General features: G+C 38.8%; 1 protein-coding gene across 12 annotated transcripts in view; it reads right to left on the bottom strand.

The window, feature by feature from the left end:
* Window positions 1-24,160, bottom strand: part of MAST4 (microtubule associated serine/threonine kinase family member 4) — a 292,655-nt gene that overhangs the window by 23,743 nt on the left and 244,752 nt on the right. For all 12 annotated transcript variants that reach the window (XM_038123723.1, XM_038123724.1, XM_038123725.1 and 9 more), the window contains 6 exons: window positions 23,553-23,654; window positions 18,801-18,933; window positions 13,141-13,208; window positions 10,724-10,809; window positions 1,740-1,948; window positions 863-1,001 (listed from right to left, as the gene is read on the bottom strand). In XM_038123723.1, coding sequence (XP_037979651.1) covers window positions 863-1,001; window positions 1,740-1,948; window positions 10,724-10,809; window positions 13,141-13,208; window positions 18,801-18,933; window positions 23,553-23,654 — 737 coding nt within the window. The remainder of the gene's footprint in view (window positions 1-862; window positions 1,002-1,739; window positions 1,949-10,723; window positions 10,810-13,140; window positions 13,209-18,800; window positions 18,934-23,552; window positions 23,655-24,160) is intronic.

Raw genomic sequence — 24,160 nt, 5'->3', positions numbered from 1 at the left:
GAAGGAAACAAACTTTTCATGTGCAACTGAACAACATCTTACAGAACTATAAAGGTCTTGAGAGCTGAGTGTTAAAGCTTTAAAAAACCAGTTATCATGTAAAGGACCTAAAATAGAATATGTGTCATTTTTGAGGTGAGGTCAGTATTTTCCATCTGTAACAAGCTGGGTCAGTCATGCATTTGGAAAAAACCTCAGGGTATTAAGTTAGTAACTAATACTACACTAACTAATACTTCCTGCTGTGAAGGTATATCAGTCAACATCCATGACTTCAATTATTTTTCTTTATTTTTAATTGTGAAACTGAAAGAAGATTGATGAAGTTGCCAGGGCCATGCTTTATACTTCAGCTACTTACTCTGATGTAAATTTACTTGTATAGGAGCAACACTGTACTTCTAAATATTGTAACTGAAAACCCTAATCCCTCAAAAAACAAAGCAACCCCCAAAACCCAAACAACAGGAGATATTTCTGCATCTGGTCAAATTTTGTCTTCAAACACGCAAATAACTGCAAGTTGATGATATTTTGTATCAGTGTTTCAAGTATACTTTGAAAAAGAATTCCTAATTGCTAAAATGTGTTTCCCTTCATTCTACCGAGAAGAATAAATACATTTTTCTTTTTAGCTACTCTGATAGCCTCTTCCATCTTAAACACAGAAAACTCTTAATAGCTCTTTTGGAAAAAAAAAAAGCATTTCCTGTAACCCCAAGTAGTGAAAATTCAAATACTGTGAAGGAACTGTGAATCTACGTAACATTTACAATAAAAAATAATTCTAAGCAAGTTTGAACCTTTTATATCTTATCTAACGAGTTCAAACTCCTCTTTCAGTTATATTCTATATACATACTTGTCAGGTTTCAAATCCCTGTGTACAATTCCATAATTATGAAGGTATTCCAAGGCCAGAACAGTCTCTGCAAAGTACATCCTTGCCATGTCTACAGGTAAGGGACCCATATTCTTCATCAAAGTAGCACAGTCTCCACCTGTATGAAACAGTATGTGGAAAAATGTTCCAGATGACTCTGTAAGTTCTGAGGTATATCAGTATAAACCATATATGGTGCTAAAAGGAACAAAAATTGCAGTCATAAGATTTTATTTTCTAGTCAGATGATTTAACCAAACTTGTAAGCCTCACAGCTGGGAGAGAGCACTACAAGGATTCAGCTGATAATCAATAACATACTGCTACCTAAGAAGAAAACAAACAAATAAATTAGGGGGAATGGGAAGTGGTGGAAGCCCACACAACCATACCTCGAGATCCCCTCAGTACTGCTTCTGTCCACTGTTCTCCTTTCACAGTAGCACCTTTTCAAAATGTTTCCTCTTTCTTGTTTCTTTGTAAAAATAACTACTATAAATCCCCCAACACTTGCTAATGAAAATTTCAGCTCCAGAAAAAAACCAAACATTTTCACATGAACTTTGAATGCTAGCACATTTTCGATTACAATCTATGAGGAACTTACTCCAAAAGTAGTTATTTCCTATTATAGGTGGAACACAAGTGTTTTACAAGCTGTTTACCAGGAGATAATGACTGGTGAAAAAAAAGAACCACCCTGCTGTTGGATCTGGTTCCTAAATCTGAATTGCCAGAGTATGGAGGACACACAGAGGACCCCTTCTAATTCAAGTACCATATGGGTTATTTTTCTTTTGTGGTGTAAGGAAATTCTCTTCTTCCTCTGGAAAACAGAAGAGCAGAGCAATTTTACCTTCTACATATTCCATGACCATGCATAAATGACGTCTTGTTTCAAAGGAGCAATACATGCTGACAACAAATGGATTTTCTGCAAATGTCAGGATATCACGCTCAACAAAGGCCTGTTGAATCTGGTTTCGGAGGATGAGATTCTGCTTATTAATTTTCTTCATGGCAAATCTTTGTCTGGTTTCTTTGTGTCTCACAAAATAAACCGCACTGAAAAGTTTGAATGGGAGAGAAAAAGAAAGAAGTCTGACTAACTACTAAAAATGCATTTGAAAATACATTTTTCACTCAATTTTTAAAAATTACATATATATTATAAAAAAGACTTGTTTTCAATTTAACCTAGTCTTTCACATTAAAGAATGGTTACAAATCTCATTTTGTTTAAAAAACAGTATTGAAACTAAAACAAACAACTCTTCTGCCCTTCCCTCTCCCTCCCAGCAAATATAACAGCAGATATAATAGCAAATGCTTTTAAGCCCAGGCAGATTTCAGGCATTCCCATCAACAAAGGATTACATACAAAATCCAGCTATGAAACAGTGTTATAAATCATTGTGACAAATGCTTATTCTGTAGGTGTGCTGAAGGGAAATTATGACTCAGTCCAGGAAATTTTAAAACATATCACAGGTCTCTCATGAAGGTTGCATAGAAGTTGCTCAAAGGAGTGACTCCTCATTAGCAGGTGCAAAATCTCCCTTTCTTGTTCAGTCCCTGACATCAGTACTGATCCATTCAGAGGAAGGTCACCAGTAGGTAACCCAAAACAAAGATCACTGTGTTAACCACATGGTGGTGTGGGGCTGTGGTATATCTTGACTTGCTGAATTTCCACTGGGGTTCTGGGTCCAAGGTTTCCTGTGTATTTGGTTAGGTAAAGTCAATGCAGTGAGGGAAGCGAAGAAAAGGAAACCTCACTTGGGCAACTCTTCTGTCTTTCAGGTCTAAGGAGAAGGTATTACCCTGAAGGACTTCACAGCTGCACTTCTCAAAATCCCATGAGGCAAATCCTAAACATTTTTGCCTTGCTTGAAATCTACATTATAGCATTTAATGCTTATACCATTTCCAGCATATAACTATCACAGTGTTTATGGAAAGAAAGCACTTAAAGGAGAAAATAGAGGGGGGAAGGGCAAAGAAATGGGATTCAATTATGAAGTTTTTTTAAATTCAATTAATTATCCCCATGAGGTCCAACCAGCAGCATATAATTATTTACATAAACACAAAAAGTAACACTTGCCTTACTATTTCTATAAAGATCTTCACACAGCTACAGTAGTTTTAGGCACTGAAAAAATTAGGACTTCTTTCCTTTGTGAAGGAAAACTTTCTAGACAGCATAGTTTCTCTTACTGATTCCAAAAGCTTTTATCAATCCCTCATTCTTGTCTGAGCATGGGGCAGGTAAAAGACATTACACAATTATGAAAGTAGGTAAAAACTACCTTGGGCAAGCCCCATGACAAACCCCACCCTTTGTGCCTCCTACTAAGCCTCACTCTCTTCTGCCCCTCCCAAGCTGGATACAGACTGAGTTATTCATCTCCAGTACTCCTCCCTGCTGACTTCATGCCTTGTGTCCTACAACTCTTCCTACTGCTTCCCTCATATTCACTTCTCTCTCCAACTCCTACTCTTACAAGCCCTTCCCATGCTTTTCTTTCCCTTGCATTCTGGTTTTCCTCTCTCATTTGTTGCTTTCTCTGGTCAGCTTCATAATCTCCTATAATATCTTTTCTTTTACCTCTTTCAGTCCCTCTCTGCATTCCTGGCATGGAGAAAATTATTGCCTGAAGTCGCCATCCTTCAAAAGAAAACCAGTTGCATGAATGAACTAAGGACTGACTGAGGACTTGGCATACAAATATTCCTCTAGAGTTTCAAACTGGACAGCGTGCAAGATGGCCTCTTAAAAGGCAAAGAGAAACCACAGCATATTATTACAGCATCTTAATAAATCCTTCTTTCAGATCATATACACCTGCAAGATCATTACTAACATATTTTAAAATTATTAAGGAGTAAGTTCCAAGGACTATCTAGTCTTGTAAATATCTGGTACATGTTGCATATTTTCCCAGCTGTCTAAACTGCATCTTCAGTCTTACAGTCACAAGAAGGTACCTTTCCACTAGGATTCCGTTGTTTCTTAGAAAAAAAGCCGTTTAGCTCAAATGTACCAGACTCATGAGACAACTGAAACACAACAGTGTCTCCTGCTTTCATACATGCATACACTGTTTATGCTATACAAAGTGCTTCTAAATGATCTTCAGCACACAAAAATGTCTAACATCCCTCACATCCTCTGGTCACAGTAACCCCTGCAAACAACACTGATGCCTTATGAAGAAAACTGCACCCCAGCCAGCAGCATGTTGATCATCAAATGCTGCCCATGATCTTCAGTATATTATAAAGACAATTTCAAATTTAAGGATTCTGTGACACAAAAACAGTGTAGGGAGAGCACCCAGACTGTCCTGTCAATTGACGGACTGACAGTGGCATGCCCTGTCACCCTGCAAAGCCACAACCAGAGTGGTACTGTTGCATCTTCCTGTTGTTTCAAATGAAGAATTTGATTTCCTATCTTCCCTCAGCTTTCTCTTTTCATAACAGCAACAAGAGTTTCCAAAGCATCTGATTTCACTGCGCAAATTTCAACAGGTATGCAAGTGCTCTGTATTTTACTGATGCTGTAGCTCAACATGGCAAAAAAGCTTAGTTTTGAAAAGAAATAAGAACATTCATAAAGAATAAAGAACACTCATTTGACAGTGTCCAAACATTATCTTATTTCACTTTAAACATAAATCTCAGTCTGAAAATCTATCTCTAGTATAACTCTAATTAGGCACAATTGCAAAAGTGGTAAGATAAAACACTGCAAAAGTGGTAAGATGACAAAAACAAGCTAAAATATTTAACTGGGTTCCTGAAGTAATCCAACTCAAATATCATGCCATCTATCACTCCAATCTTACAGTCCTGATTCCTGTTTTTTCTCTAAATTGAAAAATCTCTAATTACCAACAAAAATCCACATAGACAGGTTTCAGGCTTAGTTTACAGCTCTCCAGTAACTCCAATTTTTAGAGCCATTTTACAATCTAGTCTACATTCAGTGCTTCAGGCTAATATAGATGACACTATTTTTTAATCTGTCAGAGGAGCCTGAACTCCTTGTGGAGACACAGGCACTGTACCTAATGCTTAAAAATTATACCTGCTGACCAGGAACTTTGTTTCCTTTTTACCAGCAATTTCCTGAGAAGAGACTGCAAAATTCTGTTCTACCTTGGAATTATGCCTCATGTTGCCTCCAGCAAAGAAAAGCTGCTTGTGAGGCTGTGGTTTATATTATTTGGTAAAGTTTATAGATGGTTATTTAAGATCAGAATTTAAAAGCAGCACTGCACCACCTCCTAACAAAGCAATGCCTGTGATCAGATCAGAGTTATTTGGGGGCAGAAGGAAATGCTACCTAAAGCGCTGTAGCTCTCAGACAATGCACCCCAGCCTTCTCCTTGCAGTATTTCAGACTTACCTTAGTCTGCCCACAAGGAAATGAGAAGCTGGCTGTATGACAAAGAGAATGTGATGGCTTTGATCCTTCTCTCACAACTGGCATTAGTGCTAGCTGCTCTAATATGTCATCAATTTTGTGTAATAAAACCACCTCTCCATACCTAACAGTACCAATGCCTTCTATCTTTATGGCAGCTAGTAAACACGGATTCAAAATAATGAAACAGCAGTCCAAAATTCTGATGTGTGGGAACCCAGGACACCTCTCTGGGTGCCCTGGATGGCCAGAGCCACTGGGAGGGGGCTCTGAGACCCTGGCATGCAGCCAAAGACACACGTGGGGTTTTGATCTTAGCCCATGGAGCAACTTACTAACTCTATATGAAGAATTACAAGCCACACACAAGTTAGGTATCGTAGTAGAAGTAGTCACAAAGTGAAAGGAAGGATTTTTGAGTGCTGTACAGGGGGGTTTTAAGCCTTGTATGCAGGGGTCCAAGTTTTGTACGTGGGGGTCAGGAGTTCTAAGATGGAGGGATTTGGGTGTGCCCTGTCCTCCTTCTTTCTCCTTCCTAGCCTCCATGTCTTTGGTGATGTTGGCACTCACAGATTGGATTAGTGTAGAAAGTCACCATTCAATATAGATAGTAGGCATTGGGGAAAAAGTATAAACATCTAACACATAATGTATGATATAAAAGATGGCACCAGCCCCCTGGGAGGGCAGTGTGCCTTTGTCTGACCTGCTAAATGGGCCACAGCAGCTCAGGAAAAGAATCTTTTAGATAACCAACAATAAACAACCTTGAGACCGGACAACAGAGGGCTACTGAGTCTTTCTTTGAAGGCACGGGTTGGAGGAGAGACTTTTCCATCTTTCGGGGTCACCCCAATCTGGGGCACGAGACCCCACACTGGTGGGTAAACTGTCTTGTGCTATTTTAGTGAAGCTACAAAGTCGCACTTCCACCTGTCCCCTACCACTTTTGAACCAGTGGCCTCCAGGCTGATGATGAATTAACCTGACTGATGGGATTTTATTCTGCAGCTGGTAACTTTATTAATCCTGCTCCAAACATAACTATACATGTGCAAGTACTATCAACAGAGTGGAGAAGGGACAGAAGCACTACTCACAAATTACAGGCAGCAGCTGCTCAAGATACACTGCTCCCGACTTCTTTAATTTATCAAGCAACATCATTAGCCAGTATATCATGTACACACTGACACTACCATCCCTGCAAAACTAAAAGCATTCCAGGGAGGAGCAAAAGTGGTATCATGTATTTGCTTTAAAATGATACAGTTATACATTGAAGAGGTATTGAACTAACATCACTTGCTTCCCTGAAATCAAATGTAATTTTTATTTTGTTGAATTTTTTCAGGGACCTAGGCCAATGCTAACCTGACAAGATGAACACTACTACCTGCTATCTCTCACAAGCTGGAATGTGGAAAAAAATGTTGTTCTGATTGCAATAAAAATTTACAATTTGGGAAATATGAGTTTTGTCTGGCTGAAGAAAGTCAGATAGACAGCTTGTGAAGTCATTAATGACTTGGCCAGAATCCTACACATTTACTGATTCACAGCTTGTTTAACTTCTAGTATACTCCTAGCCATTCCCAAAAGCTTCATCTACTTATCTGCTACACCTCATGTACTATACAGTCATTTAATTGCACTACAGATGAGTTTACCCAATCAATTAAAAGCAGACAACTGCTAAGATATTTACTCAAGCCTTCACAAAACCAATAGTTTTGATTTAAACTCATCAAATTTAACTCATCAAATTTAACAAATCTCTGCTATAACATGCCAAGACCAACAATTACCCTGTCAAGTAATCAAAGCTTTCCATTTCACTGATAAAAGCAAAAACACCACAGCAAAGGAAAAGAATGTAATAGGGTTTTCTTCAATTAGTTCAAATTTAAGCCCTCCATTTTAGCCTCAAAATAAGTAAAACATTACAACAACATACTGTAGCTTTGGTAAATCAGAGCACAAAATATGCCCACTGATGTATTTTAGAGAATGAATCAATGAAGCACAAAATTCACATATAGTTAGATTATTTTTAAAAATTAACGGCCTGGAAAAACATAGGAGGAAAAATAAAATTGTTGTGGCATAACGACAGTAACTTTGGTTTCAGCTACTTGTACTTGTGAATAAACTACAATAAATGCCTTCAGGATAATTTCTTGCTTTATATTCACAAGAAATAGGTATTACTGGTTTATTACACTCCATTTCATAGATGGGTTACACCGCATTTAGGTTAACTTTATGTGCTTTCCTTTAAACTTGACCATAACTTTTGACAAAATAAACCATCAACTGTATTGTTGCCAACAGCAAAAAGAAAACCCTACTTTAATAAAGAGTAGAAAAATGGTCTGTTGATTTTACAGTCTGTCTGACATAGTATAGATTTTCAAGCACACAGATAGTTTTGAAAAAATCATATCCTAGAGAGCTTAGGAGCATAAGCCTCCTCAATTTACAGTATTGTACAGGCGCTAAAATAACTTTTAAAAGTAAGTGAACGCTTTTAGAAGTTTATTGTCTCACATTTCACTATGCTCCTTTCCCTTTCCATGTATTGGGTTTGTATTGCAAGGTTTTGGTAGTGGAAGGACTACAGGAGCCCACAGTGGAGCAGGTTTCCTGGTACAACTTGTAACCCTGGCAGGGGCCCACACAACAACAGGCTGTGCCTGAAGAACTGCACCCCATGGAAGAGTGACCTATGCTGCAACATTCTGGGGAGGGCTGCTGCTCATGGGATCCACTCACATTGAAGAAATTCATGGAGAACTGTCTCCTGTGGGAAGGACCGCACATAAGCAGAGGAAGGACTCTCCTCCCTGAGCAGCAGCAGGAACAACGTGTGATGAACTCACCATAATCCCCATTCTGTGGGTCCCTGCACCGCTGCAGGGAGGAGGCAGAGCTGGGAATGACGGAGTTGTGGGTTGGGGTTTGTTTGTTTTTTTTAAGGTCTCGTTGTACTTCTCATTATTCTGCTCATTATTCTGCTCTGATTTTGTTAGCAATAAATTCAGTTAATATCCCCAATTCCAGTCTGCTTTGCCCAAATTGGTATTTAATGAGTGATCTTTCCCAGTCTTTATCTCAACCCATTAACCCTTCATTGTATTTTCCCTCCCATGTCCAGTTGAGGAGAGTTGACAGAGTAGCTTTGGCAGGTGCCAGGAATCCAGCCAGAGTCAACCCACTACAGACTGTTTTTTCATTTTTGATTTTTCTTCTAAGTAATCATTTAAAAGAAAAATAAAAATTAACAAAATCTACTTTGTTATTACTTCCTTAAAGATGGAAGTAATATCACTCTACTAAAGTGATGAGCTTTTCAATTTCCACTAATACTACGGTATTATAACCTGGCAGCCTATCCCTGTTTTTAAACTTGCTAATGAAAATAGTGATTCATAAAGAATCTGGATATACTCCAAGCTGATTATTCTCTAGCACCTTTTTTTCTTCAAATATTTACCATGGTCTCACCCAATTTTCACTGCATTGCATTGCCAATTTTGTGTATTATTGGCATTTAAAAGATAATCAATAAGCCTTGATTTTCCCTGCCACAAACACAAAGAAAAAACTGTAAGTGTGTGCCAGAGAAGACCATGGCTTTTCATCTGTTCTTTTCCATCTCTGCAGATCCCTTTTTGTCTCTGGTTTCACGTGGACAGTTGTCTCCAGTCTGTACTTCTTAATGGCTCTTTGAGCTTCCTTCTGGCTGTAACACCTATGGAGGTCTACTGAACCAGCGCCTTCAGGTGCCAGGCCTCACTCTGCTGATGGCTGTATGCTGAGCTGCAGCTGCTCTTTCCTCTCCCCATCCCTCAGTATCTGAAAACTGTTCAGAACCGAGAAAGCTTCAGCGACTCTTGGCACCTCTTTCTCCAACAACGGCCTACCCTACACAGTTCCTTTTATCCTCCAGTAAGAAAAAGAGATGAAGGGAGGAATGGAGAGGACTTAACATATGCCAAGGGAAGGACAAAGGGGTGCAGCCAGGGAGGGGGGGTAGCATCTACTACTAACTGCTGAGAGGCAGGCTTTTGAGATACAGGGGTAACTGGGAGAAGGTGAGATATGATAAGCAGCAAGCTTGTCTATGAAGAAGTTCTGAAAAAATTAATTGAGCAGAGCTTGACTAGTGAGAAATGGTATTTGAATATTTATATAATTTTAATGCAGATTATACTATTTTGCCTGGAATTTTTGCAGTTATGCAAAAGTATCTTGGACACAAGTGGCCTCCATACAAGCTACCATGGCCAACAGTCTAGGCAGTACTAAATACCTCCTGTTCCAGAACTCATGGCCACCCTCAACCAAATTTCATCAGAGAGAGCCCAACAGCCTCAGGCCATTCAGTAGACCCACAAAACCCCAGTGGGTAGATTGCAGGTGCTTTCTCTCCTATGTCAAAGATCCCTTCACAGAGTGCTCAGTCCTAGCAGCTCACTGCCACTTCCTACCTCAAGCAGAGTCAGTCTCATGCGGTCTGCTGGAAAGCAGCACCACCCTCCTCCTCTGCCAGGCTGTGACATTGGCTCATTTGGCAGTGGGCTCCTCACCTCAAGATGGAAACCTCTGTTTTTTGAGCCAGTTTACATCCCTCTTGTTCCTGCAGGTTACAAAGAGCAGTTCCTGTCTTGACAAATTTCAGTGCAGAGGAGAAGCCAAACAAGGATCTAATCAATAGTACAGGATCAGAAGAGGGGACTGAAGACAGACACCACCACTGCACAGTACTTCCAGAAAACATTCTGTGTTCATTCAGAGATAAAGAATTTTTTCTTGGTCTTCTAGGATATATCTTCAGATGACTTGCGTTATCACTAGGCAGTAAGTTGTGAACTCTTTAAGCATCCAGTAACAAACTAAGAAATAGTAATTCCTTTAAAGCTAATTGGTTAAAAGTTGAGAACTATAATAGCATCCACAAAGTAACAAAACACTGCTGCCCTACTTCAGGAAATGAGTTTCTATTGCAATGATACTTCTTGGTCAAGTGAGCACTCATTTTTATCAATCTGTCTCATGTAATTCTCTCTAACATCTGCATAAACACAATATTATAAAGGTGAGCTTAAATCTGCCCTTTGATTTATTAACATTTCATCTTTGGCATGTTATCTGATTCTGAAAAATCTTTCTGATGTAATATTCAGTACTTTAATATACTGCAGCACAGAGTAATTAATTACTGCCTAGCAAACTTCCCAAAACCTTGTCACCTTAAAATACTAGTAACAAAACAAGAATGCAAAATTAAAAAAGCAGGGTGCAAACTTGCTCCCTCACACAAAGACACCTGAAATAAGAAATAATGGGAAATTAGGCAAAACTAAAATGCAGAAGAGCTGTCACAGTCAGAGATTACTCACCCATAAGCTCCATTACTAATCAGTTTAATTGTTTCAAAATCACTTTCCCGAGGTTTCCTCTGCAGCTTCAGCGAGGTATTAGAGCTCTTCAAAATAAAGAGATGAGAATGAACAAAGTTAATATAATACTTTTTTCCAAAATCGGGGGGGGAAAGCCCAAACAAAAGAACAACTATCACCAGGCTGTCACACTGATGAACCAGGTAAAAGTTCTGGACAGCCAGCCACATAGCTAACACGGACAGGGACCAAGGGGCTCCTGAAACAGAGCTGCTTTTTCATCAAAGAGGTATCTGCTGCACTGCAGCAAACTGTCCACTTCTCTCTGTGCACAGGTCACAGTCACGAAGGCTTCTGGTAAAGTAGTTAGTGGCAATTCTTATCTTGAGTCATGGACTTCTGTGAATTCCACATGGCACTTGTTAGACACTGCCTTCCATTCTAGTATATCTGACTTTTGTATTACAGCTGGTAGCAACAAACTGTTGATGAGCCCTTCTTCACTCAAATAAACTGGGACACTTCAAGCTAATATTAGGATAGAGTGTGATATAACAGGGAGGATGGTGAAGAGAGACAAAATGAAAGAGAAAAAGATGGAAAATAAAAACGCATTAGTTCTACCCATAAAGAGGTCAATTTTATCTACTTCTTTGTCAGAATTTTTTCAAAACCAAGTTGCTCTGAGTATGGCAAAACATTTTTTCTAGTTTGAATTTTTAATTCATCTTGAAGATGTGTGAATTAGAATTGGGGTTCAGGGGGAAAAGATGAAAGCATGGGACTCCAAATGCAAGCTTCCAAACCCATAAGATCTTTTTCAAATATCTTTTGAATCTCCAAGAAATTCCACAATCTCTGCCCAGGCAGTTTAGTAACAGTTGGAAGCTGAAAGTAGAGCTAGTTTAAACATTTTCAATTAAATGCCTACTAAAAAAAAATCAGCGCAAGACTAGTGAAATGTTAATATAATGAACTCCACAGGAAGTGACAGAGAATAGTTACTAAATTGTTGAGCCCACTTAACTGCCAGTACAGGATTCTTCCCAATTGCTATTTATGATGATTGTGAGCAGTCCTGTATACTTGAAAGTTATGCTTCCTGTCACTCCCCATGTGTGTTTATTCCACACCTACATTTTGAGATGCTTCCAAATATTCCCTCTATAGTTTTCTTTATTGATTTCATCATCGCCCCTATTTACATTCCTTTATTATACCACATTATCCTTTCTGAATTTTTTCAGCATTTGCACAACACAAATAACTTCATAATTTCAACTACTTAGTTAATGCTAAGCCACTTTGCACCTTAGAGTCAGTTAAGTACTCTGGCACTTCCCTTAAGCCTTCTAGTTATTTTGTCCTTTCTCCAATTTGTCAGTAAATGCTGCTCAGGTCTAATAAAGTATTTCATATGCAGATGAATGAAAGCAGCAGAAATACCTTCTTTGTCAATTACAGAATCCTTCGTAAGTGGCACTTTGCCAAATATTAGAAAATATCCCAATATAACATGACATGTACCAGAGAATGATGTTTTTTTCTGTTATGTATTAGAACAGGTCTAACAAATAATCCCTGCCTGCTAACATTTGTAAATACTTGTTAAGTACCACTGAATTACCTAGACATCCCCTAAAACTGCTCTTGTTTTCGCATCCACTTACACTGAAAATGAAGACTAAATTGTAGGAACTTCATCTACTCTGTTTACTGAAATCCAAGGTGTAAGAACCAACTTTTAAAAATAAGAATTTGAAATAATCACATTTAAGCTCACAATCAACGTGTCCAACTTGCTTTTCTTTTGTCATCCTGAGCAAACATCTAACAAAATATTACTGTAAGATACACATTGCCGTAGGCAAGTGTTTTCAAACACAGATTCAGAAGAATGATGCACAACCTTTCCAACTGTAAACTAACTTTCTGAATCCAGGCTATTTGCTAGCACACTCATTTTTTCCTTGTGTCTTCACTGGATCTGTTCAGAATCTCTCAATTTGATCATTAGCTGCCTCTGTGAATGGACTGTTTTAAAATCTCTCTAAAATACATTGTTTTATTAAACAGTTTACCAATACTTCTAAAAGCAAAAAAGGAATACACAGATTTAATAGAAAAAAAATAAAGTAGTGGTGGATTTTGTGGTAAAGTTATTGCCACATGGTAAACACTAACTCTGTGGAAGATGAAGACACTGAGATGTCTAGGAAAACAGGTAGAAAGCTCGGTTATACCTTTTGAAAGCCTTCTGCCTGAAGAGTTTCACAGACTTAGTGTGAGTATTAACCAATGCTTATTTGATCTGTTTGCACATACCAGGAGAAACCAGAACAGGCAGGGTTGGGGGAACACACCAGATTTTCTTTGTTCACATTCAGCAAAAGCAGCAACATAAGAGGGATGCTTACATTTATTGATTCTTCCGCTTCCAGAGTGTCTGCTGTCCCACTGTCACAATTAGCTAGCTGAGCTATTTCTGGAAAGAAAAATCAAAAACTTCATTTTAAACTACGGAAAATACAAAACTAAATGAAGCACAGAAAACATGAGAAGTGACATCTTTCTGGAATACTTAATAGAAAATTTAAAAAAATTAAAAAATAGAGAACAAAACAAAACCAAAATACAACAACAGCAAAAAAACCCCCAAAAAATCCTGTAGCGCATGAAAAATAACTTTCAGGGCATCTCCAAGCTTGTATTAAAAAATCCACTCAGGAAATGAAGACTTGCTATTCAGTGCCTATGTAATAATCTTCCACTGAAGCAATGGAGACTAGCCATGAAGCAATGAAGAGCAGTATTGTTTTCACTGCTGAGACCTGGGAATTCCAAGAGCTGTGTGCAAACTGAGCACTAAGGGAAAGACAGCACTAATCAGCTAAAACTCCTGAGGATCTCAGCCTCTGAGGGGTTAACAGTAGGCCCCATCCTTCTTGGGCTCATTCACAGTTACAGCAAAAGCTTCTGGTTTAGACCTAAGACAGACTAAATAGTTTGCTTCTTTTACAAAGAAATACTGATAAGACTACCAGAACAAGCTAAAAGCCATTTTCCTGGAAGCTTATCATTTTACAGAGTCACTAACATAGATGAATTCTCTGGGAAAGTAAGATTTTAGAAGCCTACAACATTATCAGATTGTCCCTGCCACTGTCAACCGATGCTGCAGAGTTCCTAAGCCCAGCCTGTTCTCCAGGGTGGGTAGTAACCAAGAATTCATCTGGGTAAGAAAAGCCAAACAGGACAGCCAGTCGCTAAAAGACCCCAGCAACTATACACATATTTAATTATATATCCTACATTGCCAAAGACGCAAATTTTATCACAATTATGTGCTGGGAATGAGAAATAAGACCACCTAAAATTTGCAAGATTAGTTTTTATCTCAAGACTGTTAATTGAATTTATGACTATGAAATATAACTGAATATTCACACAGAATACCTGAACTGGAATTTTCTATAAAAGAATAAATTATTATTAAAAGTGAAATCCTCTGCAACACTTACTGCAATTTTTAAAAGCAAATTAACCACATAGATAATTTTCTGTTGGAACAGCTAAAGATTTAAGGAGTAACTCTCATTTGTAACCACTATACAAACCAAAACATGTGGTAACTCTAAGAAATAGAAAAAAAATAGAATGTCACTTCAACATCCAAACAGATCTTTAAAGCGTTAAAGAAGCTAAAAAATATTCCAAAAATTAAGTCAATAAACAGTGAAAAATATCCCCACTAGAACAAACAAATTCTTGAAGTAAAAAAAAATTATACAGGCTGAACCTGAAGTGGATTTTCCAGTCAAAAGTCACAGTTTTGTGAACACGGGGGTTTTAGAATAGAAGTGTTGATGAAACCTTTATTGTATGGATGAGAACCAAGCTAGCTGGAATGATATACTTTGACAGCCTTCTCAAATGAAATTACTTTCATAAATAGCAAATTAAAATAATCCTTTTTGAAACAAAACTACTGCAAAATAACCATTATCTGAGAAATCCATGTTATTTGCAAGCAGTAGGTACTAATGGGATGGAACCAAAAGTCAGCTTTCAAAACAGGGAGCTAAGGAACCATTTTGCAGTGCCTGAGGAGATTTTTCAAACTCATCTAAATACCGTTAAACATCTGTCCTTTTTCTTCCATTGATTTAAACCTTTTCTGAAGACTCATGATTCAAAAAGGTAAAGATGGAAATTGAAAAAACATGGGGAAAAATTTCTCCTCAGGGAACTCCTCAGAAATGCAGCCACCACTCTCTGCTAAGCGATCAATCTGTTGTGGTATTGCTTTCAGTTTAGTATAAATTTATCTAACATTATCACCAAATAATACAAGCATAATTTCAGTCAAAGAAAGGACGCTAAAGTTATGACAGCAAACAAAGGAGGCAAGTAGAGAAAGATCTAAAGTAGGTTGCTTTTTCCTGCAGATGAAAGAAAATCCTTTGCATGAACATTTATAAACATTGAAGACACAAATTAACATCTTGGTTGAAAATATAATTCTGTGTTACAAGATAAGTAAACAGTGCAACTGAGGTGCACTTTTTTTGTTTTGAAACCCTTGGTACTGCTTTTAAAAAATTTTCTATTTTTACATAAAAGGGCTTTAAAGTTCTTGAGGATGATCTTCCCATAATATTTTTATAGTAATGAATACAGTGCTCCCATTAATTCTCTTTGTAAACCATTAATTCCAGGGCATAAACCCATAAACCAGTGCCTCTCTTTCAGTGTTGCTTAAGTAGCATCCCTATATATAGACACACCCATTAACATCAAAACTAGATCATCTAAGAAGTCATTGCACAGTGATTTATACTGCTTATAAATATTACTTTTTTTGGAGTGTGGGAGAAAAGCATTAACACAAATCAGATGGCCTAAATTACCTATTACAAATACTTATATACATTAATCTTTAAAAAAACCCACTAAATAATTAAATTGCTCAAGTCTCCAACTGAACCGAAAATCAGTATGTCATACATCCCTCAGTATTTACTGGCAAACTGCACAGACCATTTTTCCCTTCAGAAAAAAACCCCAAAACCCAACATTTCAATTATCATATAAATGCTTCAAAGTTTTTTATATTTGTTAATATTCAGTTTATGAAATACAGTAAGATGTGTCCTAGATGAAGTATGCTCCCATTAAACAAATACTTAGTTAAAGAAAGCAGTATACCTTATTTATATATAGGCATTTGTTTCTAGATCTCTCTTACAATAAACTGTCCAAAAATTTTTTGAAGTTGTTATTAAACATAGGTAGTGACAGATCCTTGACTACTGCTTAGGAACACTTTTATCCAAGTGGACAGGAAGAGTCAATGAGAAAGATAAGGTTCAACTGGCAGAACCAGAGTCAATAATACAAAACCCTCAACCCACACTCCAAACTTAATCTTGCATACTTGATCAATGAAGAACTGATGAATTGTCAGTTTAGGACAGACCAACAGCTCATCAAATCCAGAAGACAATGCTTTATCTTGCAGAGAATTTCAATACTTCTTGATCTTTTCCAAAACCAAAGGGAAAAAAGTATTTATGTATATTTTCCCAATTTGTCTGGCTTCCTTTGCTGCAGTCCAAATATAAACAAAAAGCATCAAAGCTGTTAATCTGTATCTCAGACAAAAAATAATACTAAATTTGGATGAGGAAGTGCTGTGAAGATAAGAAGTGGACTAATAATAGACTTGACTTTCTTTAGATCTGTTAATATAACATTAATGTCACCTGTAACAATATTCAATTTAACTGAATTAGAACTAACCAAATTCCTGACCCAACTGGCAGTGCTGAACTTCTGCTTTAGTTCAGCAGAAGGGTTTTAAAACACAATATACTACTGTGATTTAACAACATGAGATCTTACATCATGAAAGCTAGCAAAAAGAAGGTTTATCATAGTTTTTTGCTATGATTTTGTCCTATCAAGCCCTTTCCAAGTCCTGGTTGATAACATGGTAGACAAGCTAATTGGCACCAGCTAGGATCATTTTTCCATTATAGCGTTTCTGCTAATTTCTTCCAAATTGCAGAACTACCACTGAATACAATGAACCGATTTCTATTGTCACCACTGTTAGAACCTGGTCTTGGGGTGGCAAAGAAGATGATCTGGCTAGGACAAAGAAGTAATTTTAGTTTGTTCAATGCTGTCCTTCAAAGAACCATAGAATGCCCTGGGTTAGAAAAGACCCTGAAGATCATCTTGTTCTAAGCCCTCCACCAGGGGCTGTGACACTGAATCATAGTATCAGCTGAGCTGGAAGGGACCCAAGAGGATGATGAAATCCAGCTACTGGCCCTGCACAGGACCACCCCCAAGAGTCACACCATGTGCCTGAGAGCATTGTTCAATGCTTCTTGAACTCTGTCAAGCTGGTGCTGTGAGCACTTCCTTGGGAAGCCTGTTTCAGTGTCCAGCAACCCTCTGGGTGAAAAACCTTTTCCTGATATCCCTCCTAACCCCACCTCCCTTCAGGCCATTTCCTTCTGATAGATACTGTCATTGGTCATCAGATCAGTGTCTGCCTTTCTGCCTTCCCTTGTGAAGAATGACTGCAATGAGGTGTCCCCTCAGTCTCCTCCAGGCTGAACAGACCAAGTGACCTCAGCTGTTCCTCATACAGCTTCCCCTCAAGGCCCTTCACCGCCTCCATGCCCTCACTGGACACTCTCCAGTACTGTCCTTCTTACACTGCAGCACCCAAAACTGCCCCCAGCACTCGAGGTGAGACTGCCCCAGTGCAGAGCAGTGCAGAGCAGAGCAGAGCAGAGCAGAACAATCCCCTCCCTTGCCCGGCTGGTGATGCTGTCCCTGATGTCTCAAAGGCCATGCTTGGCCATCCCAGCTGCCAGGGCACTGCTGGCTCATGTTCAGCTTGCCATGGACCAGAGCCCCAGGGCCCTTTCCATGGCACTGTACATCCATGGTTGCTCCATCTCAGGTGCAGAATCTGGCACTTTCTCTTGTTAAATTTCATATGGTTGATGATTGCCCAGACCTCTAATTTGTGAAGGTCTCTCTGCGGGGCCTCTCTGCCTTTGAGGGAGTCAGCAGTTTCTCCCAGTTTTGTATCATCTGCGAACTGGCTTTGTATCCTTCCCAGTCCTGCACCCAATCATTTCTGAAGATGTTGGAGAGCACAGAGCCTAAGGTGGAGCCCTGTGGAACCCATCTAGTGCCAGGGCACCACTCTGATGTCTCCCCATTCACTATAACCCCCTGTGCCTGACCCATGAACCAGCTGCTCTCCCATCATGTGATGCATTTATCCAGCTGTGTGCTGGACATTTTGTCCAGCAGGACACTGTGAGAGACAGTACTGAAAGCTTTACTGAAATCCAAGAAGATGACACCAACTGGCTTCCTATTATCAGCTAGCTGGGTTACCATGTCACCTTCCACTAGACCACATTGCTCAGAGCCCCATTCTGTCCAGTCTTAAACACTCCGAAGGATGGGGCACCCACTACTTCTTTGGACAACATGTTCCAGTGTCTAACCACTTTCACAGTAAAGAAAAATTCTGCAGTGACAATGCCTCCAGTGGAACCTAAGTTCTCCTTACAAAAGCCCCCAACATGGACTCAAATAAAACAGAAAATTAATGGGATAGTCTTCTCAGAGACTCCAAGATGAAGGAACCTGGGAGAACTGAAAGGCAAACAGTAGCTCAACCAAGAGTCCTTTATAACTGTGCTCAGATAACAGTCACCATCAAATTATCCCAGTAAATTCCAGCTAGAGCTGCAATGAGGAAGTTGCACTGTCAGGAAGAAGATTAGTATCTTGATACGGTATCGTTGATACGGTGTATTTGTGAATGATATTTGCAAAAAAAAAAAACCCTGTTCAGAAGAGATGGCCTTTTAAATGTGTTTGTTTGAGCTTGGGAGAGTACACAAGAAGTCAGAAAATGCTTGCTCTGCTAGTGTCTTTACCTTGACCCTTTTCAGGCACACATAGATTATCAGAATGATAGAACACATTGAGAAGGAATAACCTAGAAACCTATAGCTATATCAGGAGCTTCACTTACCTTCCAGAGGATCTTTATTTAAGCCCAGCTGGCTAATAATGTATCGAGGGATGTCTGTTTTAATGCCTTGCCCCTCTTTAGCATGGCCTTCAGCTGCTTCCAAAAGATAGTAAAACTCTTCAGGATCAAATTCCTAGAGGAAAAATAATAATCATCATTTTCTGTTAAAACTGGTTCCTTACGATCTAACATAAAAAGTTCCTTTGCTTCTTTTAACTCCACATATATGGCATGTTCCTACTAAAACCAGTGCCTCTTTATTCTACTACTCGTAGTCTATTAATCTATTCTGATTCTTATACAGTGTAACAGGATGTAAGCAATGGAATTGCATGTCACTATTTTAAAGCAATAATTTATATAAATACTATTTTCTTTGCCATCAAAACTTCATGTAATACTGAGTGAAATTACCTATAAGCAGCAAAAATAAGATTTCAAAGGGAGAAGACTATCTCCCTGCATGTATTTCCTTATAAAAATCCAATACAACTATGTAAATATATTGCACTACAGTTTCTACTTCTGAAGTATTAATTTCAAGTATTTCTAATCAATATATATGGACCGTGTTTTATGGAAAATACAATTTAAAAAAAATCACTAAATTTAGAATGAAGATAAAATTGAAATTTGATTTAAAAAATCTGAGCTTCATTGATCCAATTGTTTCAAATTCAGAAATTAAACATTCTCATGCGGGAACTAACTACATTACAACTATCATTTATAACATACTGAAAAGGCAAGCCTCAACAAGGAACAAAAATGAACAAAAGGAATAGAAACTCAAAACGCTATGCCCAGGTCCCTTGGAAATGCATTTATTTTACTACCTTTTATAGAGTATAAAAGGAGAAATACATTGAAAGAAGCAAAGAAGATTTTCAAAACAATGTGAGCAGGATTTTTTAACACAATTTCTCTCTCTACTGGCATAAATTCATACCAAAACATCTGTTCATGGTTATTGCGTCCTTCGAGGTGTTTGTGCCTATAGGTGCAATCCTTAACAGAGTAATAGCCATCCATCATTAATGTAACAAAATAGATTTTTTTCCTCCAGAAGGTCAGCTCTGTCACAGGTATCTGAAGAAGCCAGGCAGACTGCTGAGATAGCTAATTTCCTGACTGTTTTGCAACCAAACATAACTCCATGGCATTTCAGACTGCACATTGAGTCACAAGGGTCCTCTCCTAAATCCTCAGGCTACTCAGGACTTGGAAATTCAACAACCCAACCCAGAAGGCAGCTTGAGAAATTGGGTACCATGCTTCATTTTGCAAGCATCAAAACTGCGGCAGCTATAATGAGGAGCCGCAGCTCACCTGAAATAAAGTATCTTTTGAATTCTGAGTCTTATGGAAACAATCTTAGTTTTACATGTGTCATGAAATAATCTTTATCATGTACAATCTACTGCAAAGGACTTAACCACAAACCCATGAACTGTCCAAGCTGCCTTACTTTAGCTCAAAGTCCCAGGCTGCTGCAAACCTGCCCAAAAACCTGAACCAATAACTAAATAATACATGCTATTTCAGTCTCCACTCTTCTCATCTTACATGTTATCCCCAGCTGTATCTCTTACATGTTACTCCTTGGCACTAAAGCAGCCAACAGCATGATGTTGTGTGCCAAGATTTCTATGTACTTTTGTCATGAAAACATTATCATCCCCTGACCAGCTGCAGTGACAGATAAACAGCTTCTCCTCCTCTAACTAGCAAGACAAGGCAATTTCAAAACAGGTAATTTTAATCATATGGATATGTGTGCATGTCTGTGTGTACAAGTACCTAAAGACACACATATACATACACAGGTCTGAATAATGAGACGCAATGAATTTATTTTCTGATCTTCACTTCCAACTCTGCATTTCATTTTCCATGTACAAATAGAGAAAAATATTTAAATAATTAGCAGTAGCTCTTACCACATATGAAACTGTAAAACCTTTATTCATATGATTATCAAGTAAACTGAAATAGGATTTCACATGCTATGAACACCTGAGACAAAACCAACATCAGAAAACTTTACCAGCTTTACTGCATGGCATCTGAAATGTCTGATGACCACAAAGCTGGAATTTTCCCTTCAATTTTATGTTCTTACAGAGGCTGAAGGTGTCTTCACTAGGTGGTGAAGATACCACCTAGTATCTATTTCAGACAGATATTCTAAAATACCACACAGTAATATTCAAAAGTTCCCAGAGAGATGCTACAGAAAAAAATACTGTTTCTGTAAGTTTACAATTATGTTTATGATCTAGGCTTAACATCTTCTTGCATGAAAAACGTATGGTTGCTGGACTGTACACCTAAATTTGCTCAAGCTACCCGTATCTGTAGAAACATATGATGCAGGGTTGTCACAATCCAGTTCAAGCCTCCCAAATATTCTGTTTTAAGTGAGAACACTAGAAGCAAGCTGTGCTGGCTTTCCCTGCCACTGCTGCTCTGAAACTCAACTATGAGACACAGTCACATCTGGACTTTGCACCGCTGCTCTTCCATTCACTTCAGCATGCCCAGCAAAAGGAGGGGTGCAGGATGCACATCACTCTACTTGAAGGATAATGCAGAGCAAGTAGCCTAGGATAAAATCCCAGTGGCAGAAGGTGGGAACTAAGTGAACAGAGATTTGGACTAGATCCCATTAAAACTTAGCACTTAGGGAGAATAATCTAATAGGCAAATAGACCACCAAGAGAGAATTTGAATTGGAACCAGAGAATCATCACAGTTCAAAGAAACCTTTAAGATAATTCAGTCCAACTATCCACCTAGCACCACCACTGTAACCTCTAAACCACTGAACCATCACCCAGCATGAGATCCAAACACCTCTTGAACGCCTCCAGGTAACTCCACCACCTCCTACACAGCCTATTCCAATGCCTGACCACTCTAACAGGGGAAAAAAATTTTAAAATACGTAATCCAAATCTCCCCTGTCTCAATTCAAGGCTACTTCCTGTAGTACTTTAGGCGCCATATGAGAGAACGGCTCCCACCTGGCACCTTCCTTTCAGTAAGAATGACAAGGTGCCCTCTGAGCCTGCTCTTCTTGAGACTAAACAAACCCAGCTCCCTTGGCTGTTCCTAGATACATTTTCTAGACCCTTCATGAGCCTTGCTGCCCTTCACTGGCCACACTTCAGCACCTCAATTAGAAAGCTAATAGAGAATGATGATGCTGCGAGCAGGGTTGATGGGAGAAAGCTAGCAAGCCTGTAATGGAAGGTGTAAGGTATTATTAACAAGTCTTGCACTGCCTGCAAGATGGACTTAAGAGCATTTCTGGATGTGTGATAATAAACAAAGATGCAAACCAGAAAGCGAAAAAACAAGGATATGAGAAACTGGATGATGTGGAGAAATATATAAACCCTGTAAATAGAGCAGGGAACAACACACTAGACATGGAATGAACTTCTTAGGGAGAAGGAGTAAAACAAGTTTGGATTCAACAGGAGAAGCAGGACATGCTAAGATATCCTTCTTTCTAAAGCCTTCCTCTTTGTTTGTTCTGTTTTTTGTTTTTTTTAAACATCTCACATCTCTTTCATGCTGATTCAGAGCACGTATCTTATTTTTACTTTCCTTCTGAACTGCAAATCACAAAAAAAAAGCAACTGGGAACACTGAGACTTGGTGTTTCCAAAACAAAATACAGACAGATCTCAAAATGCCCATGGCTGAACGAGCCAAGGTGTGGATTAAATGTGCCACAGATGAAGGGACTCAGTACAAAGCCAAAATCAGGTTGGAAATACTTACTAGCCCAGATTCAGTGTGACGCAAATGCAGTTATGACAATTTCAGGCATAACTTGAGTCTAGCAGCCGGCTGTCTTCCACATAAGGCCTGCCAGCCCCAAATAGCTGTATGCAGCATCAACACTGATCTTATATTGGCAAGCAGAGTGGCTCAGAATCAGCTTAGGCTGCCTGCCAGGCCTTTTGGACTCGGGCTGGCTCTGTCATGGTATTTGGGTGTCTACACCATCCTCCTGTGTACACTGTGTTCTGCAAGTGCTTATTAGTTCAATTGAACAACTGAAGTACACTGGCTCTGTGTGTGCAACTTCCCACATCTGAACCATCCCAGCTCCCACAGCACGGGCAAGAAAAGCAGAAACACACCCACACGGCACACACAAACTAACCTAGTATGGCAACATTACTGCTATGCCCATGTATAAATAAATCAACTCTTCTGCTCCTTCTGGTCCCCAGGAAAACAGCAACTACCTGTGTGCCCAGACAGCCTAATCCCTCTGCTGCTCTTATCACCAGATCAGGCACTGCAGAACTGACCTCAAGCTGTTTATAGTTCTGGCAGCTGTTGAGTGCAACAAAATTATGAAACTGTTAAGAAATGAGAAAACCACCAAGCAATTACAATTCTAGAGCAGTCTTCCCAAGAAATGGAGACGTCTAACAAAACAACAGAAAAAACCAACTAGTTTTAAATAGCAGCTTCCTCAGTTGATGAAAGGGATTCTATACCACAGTATCTACAATAGCAGGGAATGAAAGAAAACTGCAGGAGGGTCCTGCCAGTACATTATATCCAATAACTGAAGTGGAAAGGATCCCACTTACATTATGAAGCCCTACCATGCTGTCTGACATGTTCCAAAAATCAATTGCAGAGAGTCTTGAATACTAAATCAGAGAACTGCCTGCACTACTAAGTGAAAAACACTAAGTGAAAACATAGTAAGCATGACCTTACCAGGCATTCCAGTAAGCGAGCAGGGCGAGCAATAACTATCAAGATTTTGCGAACAAGTTGTTTAATGAATGCCATTTCTCCACTCTCTGATCGCTCTTGCGCCTGAAAGATAAAAATAAAGTCATATTGAATCAAATCACATTCAATACATTGCTTAGGAAAGCCGTGGTATTTAAGACATCTATAGGGTTTGAAGCATGTACTTGACACAAACCACCCATCAATTTCAAGATGCCAGCAGAGATAACAAAGATCTGAGCAACATTGTAACTTCTGTGCAAATAATCCCAGCTTTAAAACTCTAACACTGTAACAACAAAAGTACCCACAACAGACAAACACCTACTTCTTTTTTTTTCTCGTTTCTTTAGCTTACACAGAATTGTTACCACCAGTTTTGCAAATGGATACAATGTATCAATACAGATTAAACAGCGATCTAGATATGCGGGTTGTGCCTCAATTTGTTAACAATGTTAGGCCAAAATGAAAACTAACACAAACAATAGTAATAGATATAAGCAGCATCCATGCCAAATTCATATTGTCTTTTGGTCAGTCCTAAGAAAATGACAATTTATATGCATATATACATATAAAAAGCCTTC

Source organism: Motacilla alba, chromosome Z, assembly GCF_015832195.1.
Source record: "Motacilla alba alba isolate MOTALB_02 chromosome Z, Motacilla_alba_V1.0_pri, whole genome shotgun sequence".
In the NCBI taxonomy this organism is placed as follows: Eukaryota; Metazoa; Chordata; class Aves; order Passeriformes; family Motacillidae; genus Motacilla; species Motacilla alba.
Note: the sequence above shows the minus strand (reverse complement) of the source record. Positions and strands in the feature narration are given on the sequence as shown.